General features: G+C 41.6%; 2 protein-coding genes across 2 annotated transcripts; one reads left to right on the forward strand and one right to left on the reverse strand.

The window, feature by feature from the left end:
- Nucleotides 1-4,542: 4,542 nt before the first annotated feature.
- LOC306921318 (cytochrome P450 3A40-like) lies at nucleotides 4,543-12,499 on the reverse strand (the record flags this gene model as incomplete). The annotated part of the gene is made up of 13 exons (XM_079498427.1): nucleotides 4,543-4,626; nucleotides 5,000-5,162; nucleotides 5,263-5,489; nucleotides 6,983-7,143; nucleotides 7,756-7,831; nucleotides 8,028-8,155; nucleotides 9,356-9,504; nucleotides 9,600-9,688; nucleotides 9,816-9,929; nucleotides 10,352-10,451; nucleotides 11,307-11,359; nucleotides 12,129-12,222; nucleotides 12,432-12,499. The coding sequence occupies 13 exons, from the start codon at nucleotides 12,497-12,499 to the stop codon at nucleotides 4,543-4,545; spliced, it is 1,506 nt and encodes a 501-aa protein (XP_079354553.1).
- A 4,456-nt stretch (nucleotides 12,500-16,955) lies between these two features.
- On the forward strand, nucleotides 16,956-18,530 carry LOC306921319 (uncharacterized protein; the record flags this gene model as incomplete). The annotated part of the gene is made up of 1 exon (XM_079498428.1): nucleotides 16,956-18,530. The coding sequence occupies one exon, from the start codon at nucleotides 16,956-16,958 to the stop codon at nucleotides 18,528-18,530; it is 1,575 nt and encodes a 524-aa protein (XP_079354554.1).
- Between the last annotated feature and the right edge of the window lie 78 nt (nucleotides 18,531-18,608).

The following is an 18,608-nucleotide window of genomic DNA, read 5'->3' on the forward strand; positions in this document are numbered from 1 at the left end:
CCCAAGGTCATCGGGGTTTCGGGTCTCCCAACATCATACCCCTTACTCAGGTGACCCAGCCGGGGTGATCAAGTCCCGATTTACATCCCAGTAGCTATACCCTCGATCAGTCCCATTAGGGAAAAACCAGGGCCACACAATCCATTTCTCCTGAACTACTCTGCCGGGACTGGGTATGCGGGAGGATCGCATCAATCTGGCGCGTGGAAGGACTAGGCTCTGTGGGTTCATTCACTCCTGTCCGGGCCCCTCCTACGTCTCAACAGAGGAGCTTCCTTAGACTAGAATCACAGTCACACGTAATTGATTTATTTATTGATTGATTGATTGATTGATTGATTGAAAAAATGTAGACTATTCAGTTTTGTAGAGGGGTAGCCTACAGTTCAACAAAATTAGGCCTACATGTCAATACAATTTTTTTTTCTATAATTTTTATCCCACGATTTTGCAAACCATTTTTTTCCACCCAGTGTCAATTATCTAATCTAATCCTGGGTGCTACACTTCCTCTGCCAACCTGGGGGGGCAGCGGAATGACCTCATGCTTCCTTCTATGCATGAGGAGTCCACGCTGCTTCTTTTCACCTGACGGGAAATTTCCTCGACCGGACGTAGCACGTGGAAGGAACAGTTATTCCGACCAGTTTCTTTCCCCTCCATCAGGCTGGCCCCGGCTGGCCAGGGGGAGGTAGTTTAGACTAGAGATCAGGATTTCTGCATGTTTTTGTGAGGGTACCTATGTAGTTCCACAAACCACGTTCAACCCAGATTTGGCTCCTAAGGGGCTAAATTAATTTTGCTCCTATGCCACAAAATGTGGAACACCCTACCAACATTTATTTTGTTGCATCGCAGTGTATATTTGTATGTCTTTAAATGTTCTGATGAATTGAAAATGGAGGACCCTGATGTAAACAAGTCTTAGTGCTTTTTCTGGTGGAGTGGAGTTTGCATGTTCTCCCCATGTCCCCTAGGACTTTGTTGAGTCACGCGAGAGAGACTCTGAGTAGAGTCGCTGCTTCTTCGCCTGCAAAGGAGCCAGCTTAGGTGGTTCGGGCATCTGGTTAGGATGCCTCTCGAGCGTCTCCCTAGGGAAGTTCTCGATGCACGTTCCACTGGGACGATCCCTCAGGAGGAAGTTATGTTGCTCTGGAGAGGGAGGTCTGGAGCTCTCTGGTGGAGCTGTTGCCTCCGCGACCCGACTACGGATAAGCGGTTGAAGATGGATGGATGGACGGACGGACGGATGAATGGATGACCACATGGAGGCAGCATTGGGATGGGAGTCACAGGACATGAAATAGGGACGGTCTATGGTATTCAAACAGTCTGACTGACACAGTAGTGTGTGTGTTACTTTCAAATGCTTGCACACTGCTTGCAGTTCCTGTGCAGTTCCTCAGGAATTTGTAGGTATAATTTTTAACCCATTCACAATGCAATGCACCAAATAGTTTCTAAGATCTCAAAGCAATGTAATCAGATGGCCTCTGGATGAGGAGGCAATAGATGAAACTTTCCAATCTGCCTCTGATGTTGCAGGAATTAGCATATTATTAACAGGATAACTAAGGATAACGAGTGCATCTAATTTAAGAAATGGTAGGCTAACTGTAGCCTAGGTACAGTGAGTAAGTAATGAAATTACATTATAGGCCTGTAAAGAGATTTAACTGTCTCATACATTTGAGGCTGAATCAAAAATAAATAAATAGTTGAAAGCCTTCCAATTAACCTTGTGATTTGTAGTAATGATATAGACTGCATGACAGATTACAGTTTGAGACAGGTAATCACTTTGCCTACATTTTGAGTCAGGTAATAATTACTAATCTTTTAAGTGATATTTTGATGCGTTTCTTAGAAACAGATGTTTCTATGGTGTAGGTATGGACCATCCTAGAGGGTTTTTTATGTGAGGGGTTGCTCTGTTTATAAACACACAAAGTACAAGATGGTGGGAAAAGTCGGATACTGGATCCATATGATTGAGGAATAGGAGCAGGAGAAGCTAGGCGAATCAAACAATGTCCACATGGTGGCGGCATTGGGATGTAAAATGGAGATCTCTCTCTGCCCTCTTTTAAAGGAAGGTATTGATATTAGTTTTGGTGTGTTAAATATCTCTATATAATAGTTGCAATTCGAAACTGGCCCCTGTAAAAATAAAAGTCAAGGTCAATTTGTCCATACTACATACACCCCTCCCCCTTTTCCCTTCAGTGATTTTGGCACTTTTCCCATTCATCATATTTCTCAGTTTTAAAGTAAACTGATTAGTTGAATTTGTTTTATGAAACTTGTCCTCTTATGAAGCTTGTTTGTTTTATGAAGTTTGTCCTCTCCAAAGACTGAAAGGAGGATTAATCACTCTCCATTTTATGAATACAATTTATGTTTTATGATTGTCATTGTAATTAATTGATGAATGTACTGTTTTATTTGTCTTAAATGTGATGACTAAAGCTACTACTGCATACTACATAAACATATAATATATAATACTGCATAAAGGCAGTAGTAGCTAGTTCAGAGCCTCTGCATATATATTTTCTTTTTTCTTTTAACTAAACGCAAAGCATTTTAATAAACATGACTTTTGATTGAATGTAAAGCCTATTCAAAACGTTTCAAAATTAGTCGATCTACAAGCTACAGCAATGTATTGTAAGCTTTTATCCATGTTGTTTTAAAACATAAAAACTAAAAACCCTATGACATGCCCAGAAAAGGGTCACCAGGTTGAAAGTGGTAAAACGTTATCCAAAAAGTCAGCAAAAAAGGCTGATATTGAGGTGTGTAACAAGGCTGATGTAGTGTGCAGTGAGCCAGTGACACATTTGTGATGTACAGTTTATGACTGACTCTGCAGAGAGCCTATTTCTCGATGGACCTCTCATATGTCTGTCCCTCCCTCTCTCTCAACCAGGTCCAGCAGGGTTCTAGAGATGGATAAGGAGAACAGGCGCCCATCAAATCACCATAGCAACAGCTCAGAGAAGCACGACAAAGAAACAGAGAAAGTTCACTAGTTCAGAACACAAAGTCAAAATGAGACTCACTCCACTGAGGACTTTGCAAACTCCTGCATGTATTACACATGATTAGCCTTCAATTGGGGGAATGTTTGTGCAAACAGAAACCTGTACTTTTTTCACACACACCTCTGAGTGATTGGCCAGACTGATTGTCCCTTGTTACCTTCTCGTAGCTCATTCCATTACAGCTGAGAATGATACCATTTCCATCATGTGTCTGTGTACTATTAGAGTTTACCTATTATACTTAACTGTGATTCTTGCTGCAGACAAAAACATATAAACACTATGGTAAATGGTGCATTTATATAGCGCCTTTATCCAAGGCGCTTTACATAGATTGTGCATTACATTCACCCATTCACACACACATTCATACACCGATTGCGGCGGAAGCCATGCAAGGTACCAACCAGCACATCAGGAGCAATTTGGGGTTCAGTGTCTTGCCCAAGGACACTTCGACATGTAGACAGGAGGAGCCGGGATTCGAACCGCCGACCCATGGATCATTGGACGACCTGCTCTACCTCTTGAGCCACAGTCGCCTATGCTTTTTCAAGTGTCTGCATTCACTGAAGGACAGGAGCACACATTATTTTGTTGTGTTCAAGTGATGTTTATTTTTTATCAATCTGCCTTGGTTGTCCACACGAGCCACCACAGTCGCTTAACAGAGGTTATGCTGTTATGTGTTTTGCCAAGTCCTGGAAAAGACGCGCTGTGATTGGCCAGTACAGTCACCTTGATTGGCACTTGTGCCGAACACTCACCTCAAAACATGATTTACGAGACTGTGGCGGCTTGTGTGGGACAACCAAGCCAAAAAAAGCGTATGGGCTCCACTCTATGCTATGAGGGCTGTTGGGGTCTGCTGTGGAAAGTGGATGACAGGGGCATTTCTGCAAAATTCCTAATGGGAATTCAAGTCATTTGGGATCAATATAAGTAGGAAATGAACCTATATGCCTAGCACACCACAATATTAGTAATGCCATATTGGTGCAAAATATTGGGCATAGTTTTGAAATGGGTCACGACGAGTACACACGGTTGGATGCAGTCCTCCGATACGGTCTTCAACCAGTTTCAGGATTGTAGCCAGACAATGCCCTGGGTGGTCCATCTCTATATGCAATATTAAGATATATTCAGAGAGCAGTGGCACACCAATCCAGGTGTGTAGCTGCATCAGAAGGTCAAATCAAGTTTGGGTGGTCATCCTGACAAACATACAATAGCTCAAAGGAACATTTGAAGGGGTCTAACTTAAGCATATACAGAAGGCAAATGATTGGCAAAAGCAATTTATTCCACACAGACAATTCTAAACACAAAAGTCTTTGATATGTTTATTCTTGTGTTTCTATTTTGATATTTCTTAGCGTTACAGAAGGTATACGTATTATGTTCCATGCCCCTTCTACGGCAATACGTTCTGATACTGTCCGCACACCATGGTGTGCAGGTACCAGCTTCAGTTGAATTGGTGATTTAGGCATTAGCAGGGCGTACGCGCCACCAGCTTCAGTTTAACTGGACGTTTTGGCATCAGCATCATCTGGATATCCATCTCAATAGGAATCTATAAGCAAATGACAAGCAGAGATAGGATGAGAACAAATGGAACACCTTACAAAACAAAATGTAGCCCTTTTTATTTTAATTCTTAAAGGAGTTGAACAGCCATCGGAACATTATTATGCAAAATAATCTGTGGGATTGTCTCTCCTGAATTGGATGAAATTGGCAACCCATCCGACAATGTACCCTGTGTTTACTAAATAACTGGAGAGACCATATGGTAGACCCCTACTAATAACACTTAACACTAAACACTTAATAGCAATGATTAAAATATAGAGTTGTAATCTTTAACAACATTGATTTAAATGTAATTTACTGTACAGCACCTTTAACAGTTTATGAAAAACAAAAACCTAAACATTCAGTCTCACCTCTGTCTCATTGCATGTAACAAAACTAAACTTCTGCAGGACCTCTACTAAGGCCAGTTTCATCGACACCAGAGCAAAGCGCATTCCAATACAGTTCCTCGGCCCCGCACCAAAAGGCAAGTAGGTGTACGGGTCGATTGTGTCCTTGTTCTCTTTGCTGAACCTGATGATAAACAGCAAGGCAGTGACAGGTTTTCTTGCTGTGTTGGTTCGTTTCATGTGAATAATCTATTGGTGGCACATAAATAAAGACAGACACACACCTTTCGGGTTTAAATTCCTCTGGATTGGGCCACACAGCAGGGTCCCTTTGTAGGGTCCATATGGGTACCGCAACAACCGTATCTTTTGGAATCGTTAAGCCATTGATCATCACAGATGCCTTGGCAACACGTTCCAGGCGCAGGACGATGGGGTACAACCGTAGAGACTCGTTGATCACACTGTCCAAGTACTCCATGTGCAGCAGTGCCTCATACTGGACTGGGGCCTGCAGGACAACAAGCCAATTCAATGCCTGGGCTTTATTGGCTTGAGAAAACATAGCCTACATACATTGCCAAAGCAAAACGTGGAATAATACAATCAAAACAAAATGTATGTACACTTGAAAGTCAGAATGTCAAATAATCAATTTCTATGTACCAAGATCAATTGATGCAGATATAGTGCAGGAATACACATAATTCGTCTTTATGGTGATTGTTCCATTTGATATCCTTCTCCTATCACAGCAGCTCACAAATCTTGCTGCGTTTGCACATTGTTGTACTTCACCCAGCAGATATGTTTTTTTTTGTCATTAGTCAAGTTTTCTAAATCTCAGTGGGTGATTGTAATCTGTGGGAATATGTGTATGTGTCTGATATCTTGGTACAAGTGGACAGATGTAGCCCAGTTTCCACTTTTTGTGCGCAGTGGGGTCATAGTCCGTCTTCTCTAGGGAGACAGGTCTGCATATGACGGCCTTTCTCAGTGACAAGACTGCTCACCGAGTCTGTACCTAGTTAAACCTTTTCTCCGTTTTGGGTCATGGTGCTCAGGTATTCTGCCAGTGTATTCTCCGTTTAGGGCCAGATAGCATTCTAGTTTACTCTGCTTTTGTGTTGCTTAATTCTTTTCAATGTGTCAGATAGTTTTCCTTTTGCCGTTTTATAATTTGGCTTAGTCCAAGCACTGGGTTATGTGTGTATTAACGCTCCAACTTGACTGGGACTCAGACATTATTTGCTATCGTAGCATTTCATTGAATGTTACGTGGCATTTCATTGAATGTTACATGGCATTTCATTGAATGTTACATGGCATTTCATTGAATGTTACGTGGCATTTCATTGAATGTTACGTGGCATTTCATTGAATGTTACATGGCATTTCATTGAATGTTACATGGCATTTCATTGAATGTTACATGGCATTTCATTGAATGTTACGTGGCATTTCATTGAATGTTACATGGCATTTCATTGAATGTTACATGGCATTTCTACTAGGGCTATCCTCCGTTTGGTCTTAGGCGACGCTTTGTAATTTGTATGATTCTTTTCCCCAGGATCAAATTGTAAACTCTAGATTAATTTAACCGTTTAATTATGCCAGTGAGTCTATACTAGCAATTAGCCATTATGACATTAGAAGTTTTTGTCCACAACTGTATGCAGCAAACACAAATTTAACAATTTGTTGATAAAATCAACTATTCGTAATGGATTAGTAGATAAGTTCCTATGACTATTAACCGAATAAGAATTTGTCAAACTTTATTTATATAGCATATTTACATTGCCAGAGACAAACCAAAGTGCTGAACAAGAACATGTACAAACATGTAGTCAAGGTCAGCCCTTTGCAACCTGCATAGACCCATCGCAGTGACATCTGGGGATCAATTCCACACCATTGAGAAATTAAGTTAAGACCACCAGTTGTCTACTTCTTACTATAGCCTCGGAAACCCAGATGTTTTATTTCCTAACTTCTTACCTGGTTAGGGAAGGTGGTATCTATCTCCTCCTGCAGACGTTTCATAATGTGAGGGTTTGTTGCCAAGTTATAGGCCAAGAAGGTGAGAGAAGTGCTTGTGGTTTCATAGCCAGCAAAGATGAAGATCATCGCCTGAGAAAGAATCTCATGGTCGCTCAACCCTGAGAGACAAGAATTAGACGTGACTGATGAGTACCACAGACGAATAACAGTCTAAGTCCACACTATTCATCCATAATATATAAATGATAGATAAGGGTTCAGGACAACGAGGCCTTTTCGTGGAGGGGTCAGTCTGAAATTTGGACTTAGACTGTTTTTCGTCTGTGGTCTTTCTGTGTGTAGCCTATGTGTCAGATCACCTCCACAGTCCACAAAACATGCATTAGCTTAGCATTATTAGTTAATTAACTTTAACCACTCGAACCCTAGAATCCAAACAGTCGGCAAAAAAGAAAACGGATCTGCAATCTCAGAACGCTTTGCATTGCAACACCCTGCGAGCTTGTAGATGTACTATTTTACAGTATAGGATTCTTCTGTGCAGATTAAGAAGGCTATGACAACTTGTGTAGGTGTACTGTACATGTGGGAGTGTGCATGTTGGATGAAATCCAGCAGAGATAGATTAGTGGTGAAAGCCTGGTGACGCAAGGTTAGATGAGTGCATGCATAAGTGTGTACCGGCTGTGAGGCATTAAGTTGTGAGCCTAAAAGGCGTAATGAACATTTACTATACCAGTACCATGCAGTACAAGAGCAATATAAGTCACCTTTAATTGGTTCATCTTCCTTGGGGTTGTCGCCTTTTTGAGAGTCAATCATCAACTGAAGGAGATCTACCCGACTCTGAAAACGTGCTACTTTTTATTACAGTATACACACACACACACACACACACACACTGCAGCACACACACACTGCAGAACAAGTCATACCATGTCAAACTTTTAGACCATGAAGGACTACAATGGAAGCCTTTGACCTTTTCTTAATACATTTTAGGAATGTTTGTGTCTTAAATAAAGAAAAAGGTCAACCATACATTGTGTGCAGTGGCCTCTCGGTTGGACTTGATCTTCTGCAATGAAGCGTAGAAAAAGTCAGCGACGGAGGCGGGAATAAAAGACAACTTTAACTTCTCAAAGATGGGACCCAGGAAGGGGAACAAAGCTGAAAATGGATATTAGAGATAGAAATGCATTAAAGTTTATAGTTTCATACAGTCAGGAAATTAATGGAATCTAGAGGCTTCAACACAAAAACAAATCACAGTATGCTTAGGAAAATAACATGTATAAAATGTATACATGGAAGTTGGAAGGGGGAGAAGAAATTGCCAGGTTAGATGAACTTAAAAACTAGAGGTTGCCGCAATCACTTATATACCGGTAGGCCCCTCCCATTAATTTTGCTAGCCAATTACAATGTCATGTCACCCCTGTGATCATGTGTAAGTAATTTGGAAGGGATTAATAATAGTTTTTTTGCAACAAACGGTTACATTTTTCACATTTACGGCACCCCCTATGGATGAAAATGGAATTGCTTTTGGCTCTGTGTTGATGCCATCACCCACAACATGTGATTCAAATGTGGTGTGGATTGGACGTTTGGTTCATGATTTGTGGCATTTTTCATAAAATAGGCCCCTCCCACTAACTTCGGAAGCAGATTACGGCTGAACGATACGCACTATCAAAATTCTGCCTGTGGTGGCCTGGACGGTTAGCTCAACCGTCTGGGCACCTAGGCTGCAGAGCCAGCCTGACGGCGTGCCGCAGGTTCGACTCCCGATCCCGACGGCCTTTGCCGCGTGTCTCCCCCCCCCCCCATCTCTCTACCCATTTCCTGTCAAATTACTTTCAACATATCAATAAAGGCAGAAAAAGGCAAAAAAAAAATATATATATATATATATATATATACACAAACTTTAAAATTCTGCATGTGGTGTTTTAATCGGATAGGTCCGGAGATTACGGTTCAGAGTTATAAGCCAAAACGTAAAGTGTATAGTGCCACCATGAGGCCTAAGTTAATTCATTTTAGTAATTATTATGAACCTCCCCTCCAAGTTTTGTAAAGATTACGCTTACGGTCTCCGAGGAAAAAATACTTGAATGCAAGTTTTCGCATTTTCCCACAGTCAATGTCAATGGGGAAATTTAATGCACAAATAAATAATTAAACGATATAACATTTCTCTTAGCAATGAGCAAGCACACGATTCCTGATGAAGCCGGTCGATTTGACATATGGCTCAAGTGAGTACCGTCAAAATTGTGGGAGGAGTAGTGCGTCAAAATAAGTTACTCTAGAATAAAAAAGTGTTACAATTACTATAGTCCCCACACTAATAAGGTGTCCTACCTACTGACAGTAAGAGTGGGTCAAACAGGTTAAACTTCAGCATCTTCTTGATGTTGGTGACAAAGGGATCCGCTGGGTTGTTCAGTGAGTCAATGTCTACACTAAACGATGTGCTCGCCACCACGTCCATACTGTAGGCTCCAAAAAACCTTGAAAACAATTCAAAACACACAGGCTTGACTGACAACTTCAGTTTGTGTGGACATTTTTCATGCACATGATGCAGTGCGAGTGTGATTCCTACTCCTTCAGGTCTAAGGCTTCAGCCTTGTCTGCCTTCCTCTTCATACAGCTGACCAGGTTAGCCGAGTGGTGTTTCATTATGACAAACATCTGTGGCAAAGAGGAGTTCATGTTAAGTGGTGTTCCTTCCTGCTGTGTGTGACTGTAGACTTCATGTTTAGTTACTCTACAGGACTTGTTGAACAAGTTCAGGGTGTGGAGAGACACGGTACCGTACCTCCTTAAGTCGTCCAGAGGTGAACGTGGGAGACAGGATACCACGGATTTTCCTCCACTGGTCATCCTCAGCGATGGACACAGCATCATACAGTGGCCCGTTCAAACGGAGGTTCTATGACACATTGTGGTAGGAACAAAGGTAACAGGCATTCAATCTGATCTTGACAAGAGACACAACTGAACAGAAAAGGAGCCAGGAGTCGTACACACAAATGAATTGCCCCTGCAGTATCAATAAATGTCTTATCTATCCATCCATCCACAATGTACTGCGTTTTATCATTTATCTTACTCTAAATGGGACCATAACCAACTATATGAACATCATGTTAATTTAGAAGACTTTGAACTAGTTATGATGCAAAGTTAATAACAGTGATGCAGTCCAACTTTGCAATTTTTGGGGCCCCCTGAGCTTGAGAGGCTCAAGCCCCCCTCCTCTAACTCAGGGCCTGTGCCCAACAGGCCCGTTGGGTAATGCTCCCCTGGTGGTGAGACTACCTTTTGCGCATAATGGTCAGTGTGTGCATTTACCCTGCGATTGGTGAATATAGAGTAGCACTCCTTAACGAGGACTGCCTTCACCATGGCAGGATCTGTGATGCACAGCACTGGAAGGCGGCCGTCATAGATGCTGGACACGCAAAGAAGAAACACTTCAGTTGCACCGAATCCAAAACATCAAGCTCGCCTTTAGATGCGTACACACATGCAAACAGTATGATATTAATCTTGTATTGTCCCAGAGGGAGATTTGTATTCACAGCCTGTTCAACATAGAAACACGTACAGCACCATACAGATAAAGACGATACATGGCATCTCTTAAATACATCTGGTTTGTTTAATTCTGAAATTATGGCAGCGTGGATGAAATGCCTGCTAGCTAAAGTGAGCTTTCCTATAGCTCTTTCCATATGGCAGTACTGTGAGAACTGAACTGTGAGATTGAGGCTGTGAACAGGGTCATTTGCTATAGGGGACGAGAAATGTGTTTGGGCGGAGCCTGCCTTAGAAGGACTCGTTCCGGGCGCCATGTTGTTTGTTGGCTTGCTCTGAGGCTACAGTGTTTAGTACAGCTAGCGACCAGTGACACCATTGACAGCTAGACTCACGACACAACAGATTAATACTCATTGGTAATGACAGAAGATGGATCGGGCAATTTATCACCATCTTGTTTATGGAATGAGGTTTTGCACCCTTGTTGACTTTTAACAACAAAACAGCCAGGACCAAATAAGCCAGATAATAGACATGGTGATATGGTGGCTTGACAAGCAGACATAGTAGTTGCTGCTGCTGATGTTGTTTATTATTAGCAGTCTTTAATGCCAAGTTCACTTTTCTAGTTCTAGGTGTTTGATGGCTCGTTCGTGTCTGTGACCAATGATTTTAGGAAGCATGTGTGATGCTGGTTGATTTTTTGTTGTCAACAGACAAACAGGCAGGCAGCTCTGAAATGAAGAGGTGGACAATTAGTACTCACCCCCATGTTTTTCCATACTTGTTGAAGCAGTCCATATCAAAATCAGCCATTCCCTAGGTGTGAACAATAATATAAATCACAATATAGAGTCAGTAGCTAATTTGGCAAATAAATTGCTAACACTTAGAACATCAGAATATGGTGTACAAGTATAAACTACGCAGGTCATTGGCTAGCCGCAATCTTCAACACTAGATTCTTTTTAATGTTTTAAATCTAGAGTTGCAACACCAGCCATTGACATACAGTACATCCAACAGAAAAGTCCTATCTGATTGTATTAACAACTTTAAACTCACCAACATTGTAGCTGTACGAAAGGCTTGAATGATCCCCTTTCTATAAAAATCCACTGTAGACAACTAGACAACATGTTATTGGTTACTTTCCGTCAAGAAATTCTGTGCATGGTGATTCTTTTTCAAAGTGTTGGAGTTTGGAAGCGCTCATTTGCAATAATGCAACACCAACATCCTGCTGCTTTAGAAACGTATGCAGGGCCGTTGAGTGATTTCCAACGAGCGCTTTCAAACTCCAACACTTAAAAAAAATTATCACCTGCACAGAATTTCTTGACAGAAAGTAGCTCATACCATGACCTACAGACCCGGTGGAACATTTTGCAGATAGAAAGAGGATAATTCAAGCCTTTCGTGCAGCTGGTGCGTTTAACGTTGTTTCGTTCAGACTTTTGTTTGGATAGTCAACCCATTAAAACAAATCTAGTGTTTCAAATTGTGGCTATAGTCATTTGCATGTGCCCAAAAAGGGAAATGTGTGCTGGATAGTCAAAAGAAGAAGCTAAATGGACAGTGCTCCAACCTTTCTATACGACAGCATGGTGCCAAGTATAGGGATCGGAGTAGGACCCGGAACGCCCAGCCTCTTAAACGTCCCATAGGGCCAATACAAGTACCTGTGTGTAAAGACCAAATCATTATTATTATTAGATCCTTTAAAAGATAGGACTTCAACTTAAAAAAAAGAAAGAAAAAGAAATCCAGAGCTCTCCATTCAGAGTTCAATAAACTCACCAACATCCTGGCACATACACACACCCCCACACATTAATACACACATGCCACGCACACACATTTCTGTAAAATCTCAGAAAGAGACTCATACACTAGAAGCAGGGTGACCACGGCCACCAGGAGAGTCCACGTCTCGGCAGAGAACGGCAGGAAATCCATTGCTCGACTACGTCTCTTCTCCCTGGAGCAAGTCGGAAACAAAATGAATCCAAAGGTTTTTTAACTTCCCTGTATGAGCAGAGGCCAGCAGGTAAATCATTGACCAATCAAAGATTAGTCAATGATTTAGGCCTACTTGTGTGTGGTGACATGTTTTGAGCTTGTGGATCTGTGTGAACTGTTAATAAATACTTCAATCAATCAAAATGTGTGTGTGTGGCGTGCGACGCGTGCGTGTGTGTGGTTCGCTTGAGACTGCAAAAACGTTTTCCATGTGGCAGCCTATCAAACTTCAAACAGTATGCAGTTGGGATGGCTCGATCGTCGTACAGGACTTCGATGGGGGGGAGATCACATCCGATGATGCATTCGGCTGTCCACACAACCCATGCTTGCTTTGACCTTTGCATTACTTTTCCCTTTTTTGGGACCAGAACAATGGTTCAACCGAGTGATTGATTGAAGATATCCATGAAAACACCAGCTAGTATGGTACACAGTTTGTGTGTAAAAGGTTTGTGCTGATTGCTTAAAATACCCAGGAGGAGATAGAAGTTAACTGTTTTTCATATCATTCAAAATGTAAGACCCTTAGATAGGTCAAAATGAGAAATGTGTTCCTCATGCACATTATGTGCATTGGAGTTTCATGCTGTAGGTCAAACAGTTCATGAGCTACCTATGCCTGTTCAAAGTTTGCATTTTTCAATTGATTGCTATAGCGCCACCCTTTGGCCATGGTTGTGAGTTTTGTGTCTTCGCCGTTTTAGGCTACCATATTGCCAAGTTTCGTAAAAATAGACTGCACACCTGCCATTTAATTATTTAGTCAGTCCACTTTCCACAGTCAGTTTCCACTCTCCAGACATTCTCCACAGACATTTACCACTGCACAAGGACACTATGTGAAATCCCATTGGACTAAACCAAATTATAAAACAGCAAAAGGAAAACTACCTGACACATTGGAAAGAAGCAACACAAAAGCAGAGTAAACTAGAAAAAGTGCCCTTCTGGGCACAGGTCTCCACCAGGAGGATAGGACTGTGTGAGATGTTTGGCAAAATGTTTAGGATTAATATAAACATGTTTTTGAAGCATTTTGTTCCAAAAATGTGTTTTGCAAAAATCAACCTGTTGGTGGCGCTATAACAGGCCAATGTGAAAAGGGTGGGATATATTCCTCAGCCTAGTAAGAAAATGTGTGAAAGATTTCACGTAAATTGCATGCTGCGTTCATGATTTGAGGCTTTTGTTCAAAACGGGGCAATCTTGCAAACTGTGAAAGCCAATTATAGCCAATTAGGATGGAATATGAAATATCGGACAGATCCGACTTGAGCACATGACCATAGAGATACTGTGTAACGATTTGTGAGATTTTTGGACAGAATCTGGAGGAGTAATATAAAAAAATGTGTTTTACAAAAGTCGGCCTCCTGGTGGCGCTATAAAAGGCAGATGCGGAAAATGCAGGTCAAAGGTTTGTCCTTGGCCTCTAGGGAGTGTGCATGCAACGTATCACGCAGATTGGTGCAGTTTTAGGTAAACAATGTGAAAAGCTGCCTCATGGTGGCGCTATAACAGGCCGTTCTGGAAAATGTGGGGCAGAGGTTCATCGTTGGCATCTAGGGAGTGTGTGTGCAAAGTTTGGCATTGATCGGGCCAACAGTGCCGGAGATTAGCTGATAACGGACGGACGGAAGGACGGACGGAAGGACACACACACACACACGGACGGAGTGCAAAACATACTCTCTCCCCATGCCTTCGGCCTGGTGGAGACAACTAGAATGCTATCTGGCCCTAAACAGAGAATACGCAGTGGCAAAATACCTGAGCACTGTGACCGACCCAAAACAAAGAAAAATCCTAACTAGGTACAGACTCAGTGAGCACAGTCTTGCGATCGAGAAAGGCCGTCATAGGCAGACCTGTATCCCGAGAGAAGACAGACTATGCACCCACTGCACACAAAATGAAGTGGAAACTACACTTCCTAACCATCTGTCCATTGTACCAAGACATCAGAGACACATACTTCCCACAGATTACAACCACACACGGAGATTTTGAAAACATGACCAATGACAAAAAACTCCCATATCTGCTGGGCGAAGTACAACAATGTGCAAACACAGCAGCAAGATTTGTGAGTTGCTGTGATAGGAGAAGGATATCAAACGGAACACAACCACCCTAAAGACTAATCATTGTGTATATTCCTGCATCCAGTGATCTTGGTACAATATAGAAATTGATCTATTGAAGATTCTGACGTTCAAATGTACATATTTTTTGTTTTGATTGTATTGCTGTATTGTTGTATTGTGCTTTCTGCTTTGGCAATGTAAACGTATGTTTTCTCATGCCAATAAAGCCCTTTGAATTGAATTGAATTGAATTGATAACATCAGGGATTGCCATAGGCCTATATGGGCAAAAGTACAGACATAATACAGAGATCTCAATATAGATTACAGATTTTATCCAAATATCACGCAAGTCGGTACACATGATCTTTATAGTCATAATCAAGACGGATCTGTCATGTATAATATTGCCAGTCATTTATTGAATTATGAATATACTGTGTGTTATATCTTTAACATTTCATTGTTATAGAACCACCAAGAGACACATTATTGCAACAAAAAAACATTACATTACTCCTACACATTTTGTCCAAACATCACAAACGCTCTGGTGGAGACCTATAGCTGTGTCCCCGAAGGGCACTTTTTCTAGTTTTAGTTAGTTTGGCCTGGACATGGCCGGTAGTCTACCGTTTGGCCTGATGGCCGATAGTTCTATCTTTTCGTTTGGAGTTTAGTCAGAGCTTTGTTTTTTTCAGTTAGGGAGGGGGAGCAGCTTCAACGTCCCTATAGGGGGTGGCCTGGTCCCGCCTTAATCCTTCTGTTGAGTTTGACCGGCATCTCCAGGCCCTTTTGGTTTTCTGATTTAATTTAGGTGAAGTATTTGTTTCTCCAATATTTACAGTACACGCTATCTTGTGGGAAGTAAATAAAATACATTTTAAACTTTGCAGATCTTCTTGGTGGTGTTTTGTTGGGGTTTCCAATTAGAGCCACTGGTTCTGTTGACTTGTTTGGAGGCCGTAACAATAAGGCAGAGATATAAATAGAATACAGAAAGTACTGCGCATGTTCCTTCATTTATCTTATCTCACTCAACAGAGGCCTTTTGACACCACGCCTCATACGAGCATCCCACACACTCAGATACTGTACCAGATACAGTACATGAAATATATAACATAACCCTGCACTTCTCCCTGTAACTGAAACAACCTTCCATTGCACGTCTGGGGCAGCAAATGATAACGAGGTAGGTCTATATTTTGTGTGTTTTTGAAATAACATAAAAAAATATGTAATGGTTATTTGAAGAGAAGGGTGTGCTTTAACCTCTGACCTGAGGCCAATTATACAAATGCCTTCTAAATCCTAATAGTTTTCTGAAAGACACGGGTTGCTATATCAGTGGTGCTCAAACTTTTTCATGTCAAGGACCCATTTCAGGGGGTCCAGGGACCCCAGAAGCAAAGATTTGAGTTAAAAATGTTCACATTAAAAATAAAAATAAATATATATAAGGCATGTAACGATATATCGTATATCGATATAAAGCTCATATTAAGCTCATATTTAAAAAAATATTTGTTTTTAAATGAGACTTTCAGGAGTAGAGCACTGTAGAGGGGGGCTGTGTCTGTGACTGTGCCCAGGTGATGGTCATTGATGCTCATTAATACATCAAGGAAGGCAATTATGTTTCTGCACTGTCAAATAGATCTACATCTATCCTAAGATGCCATCAATTACATCTTAACTCGAGCTAGGTTCTAAACAAGAAAGCATGTTGAGAGCAAATGAGACAGACTCCATGCAGTCACTTTCAGTAGTAGAGTTCTGTAGAGGGGAGCTGTGTGTCTGTGACTGTGCCCAAGGTGATGCTCATTAATACATCAAGGAAGGCAATTATGTTTCTGCAAAAAAGTGTGGAAAAAAAGCTCGGGGGGAAGATAAATTATATAAAATTAATACAAAACGGTAATTTGTCTGGAATTTTTTTTTTGTTTAAAATATCGTGAACCTCATATCGTGATACGAATCGTATCGTGAGTTGAGTGAATCGTTACATGCCTAATATATATATATTGAAAGCCAAAGTATAAAATAATGCTTTTTATTTCAAATCTAAAATGACACAGATGCTTCCCGGTCTTAATGGGTTAACAGCCTCCTAATACAGTTTACATTGTTAACAGCATCATTGAAACGATTAGACTAGAGTGATCCCAAACTCAATACCAAACCTTTGTTTTGTTTTTCTCCATAGAAGAAGCATGCCTGGAATCAAGATTGTCCTATTTCTTCTACCTTTTTTGTTTGAATATTCATCTCCAACATGTGATAGTGACATTGGATGTCCCATGGAACACCAGAGAGTTTTTGACGCAAGCACCGCTGACATACCACGACTTCTGGACTCACAGGTAACAGAGGTGTTCTTTGTGAAAAGTCAGATCACTGCTATCCCCGAAGGAGTCTTTAACGAAAGCGCTCAGCTGGAAAAGGTGGAGATCATGGACACTCCACTCGTGTCTATCGAGCCTGGTGCTTTTGAGGGCTTAGTGAACCTCAGACAAATTGAGATCTCCAATACTCCAATAACATATATCCCAGTGGGAGTCTTCAGGGGCCTCGGCAATCTAGAAAGGCTTGTCCTAAAACACAACAAGGTTCGTCGTCTGGAGAAAGGCTTGTTCGATGGCCTTAAAAACCTAAATGAAATCCAACTGCAGATTAACGAGATAGAATACATAGAGGAAGGGACTTTTGATGATCTAGAAAGCCTTACGATCCTACATTTGGCTAAGAACAATCTCACTACCTTATCTTCCAGTCTGTTTTCAAACCTGAAAAAACTACAGATATTGAGACTCTATGAAAATCACCTGGCCTCCCTTCCCGAGGGGATACTGCACAACATTCCCAACTTGAAGGATTTTAACTTGGAGGGAAACAAAATAACAGAACTATCGCCCAGCTTGTTTCAACATACAGCTAAGTTGGCCAAGCTGTATTTGGACAGGAATCGTCTCACTGGGTTACCTCAAGGGTTCTTTGTGGGATTCCCGGAGCTTAAAACACTGACTCTAGACAAAAATGAACTCACTAGTCTACCTCCAGTGCTCTTTGGAGAAATGCCCAAATTGACTGAGTTGAATTTCAAAGAAAATAACCTTAGCAGTCTTCCTAATGGAATATTCAGTGCTCTCAAGAAACTTAAAAAGCTAGACCTGTCTAGAAATAACTTTGAAACCTTGTCTGTTGAATATTTTGAGGGCCCAGAGAAGCTTACAGAGCTGAATTTAATGAACAACAGGCTCAAGTCACTGGATGCAGCCTTATTTGAAAGACTAGCCTCTCTGTCCACCCTGAGGTTAGCTAACAACAACCTACAGACTCTTCCAGAGGATATATTCACACATTTGGCGAAACTCACCAAAGTCAATCTCAACGGCAATCCTTGGAATTGCAACTGCAAACTGATTCACCTGTACCAGTGGATGAAGGCCAACTCAGATAAAATCAAGTCCACTTCACCTGAAGTCTGCGAACGTCCAGAGGATTTGAAGGGGCAGGAGATCATGTCGCTAACAGAGGATCAGTTGATATGTCGCACACACCCACCTCCCACTACAACTACAACTACCACCACCACAACCACCACTCGACCCACAGCCACCAAACTGAGAACTACTCAAACTGCAACCACTCCATCGTCTACAACGGCCCCTACCACTACCACTGCTACAGCATCAACCACCACCACTTGCACCACCCTACCGACCACAGTGGTGGTGGTGTGCACTGCCGTTATCAGCAGCATCGTCACTGGCCTTATTTGTTGGTGGAAGAACACGAGAGAAAGACGCAATCTGGGCCGCAGAATAAGCAAGAATTCTGTACTGAACAATGAAATACAGCTCAGCTACCAGTGAACCTTTACTACCAACCTCTCTCTGATTACTGTGGCTAAAGGATCATTAGCGCTGCCTGTGGCCTGTTGGAGAGGAGAA

This window comes from Electrona antarctica, assembly GCF_951216825.1.
Source record: "Electrona antarctica genome assembly, chromosome: 4".
NCBI classification, from domain to species: Eukaryota; Metazoa; Chordata; class Actinopteri; order Myctophiformes; family Myctophidae; genus Electrona; species Electrona antarctica.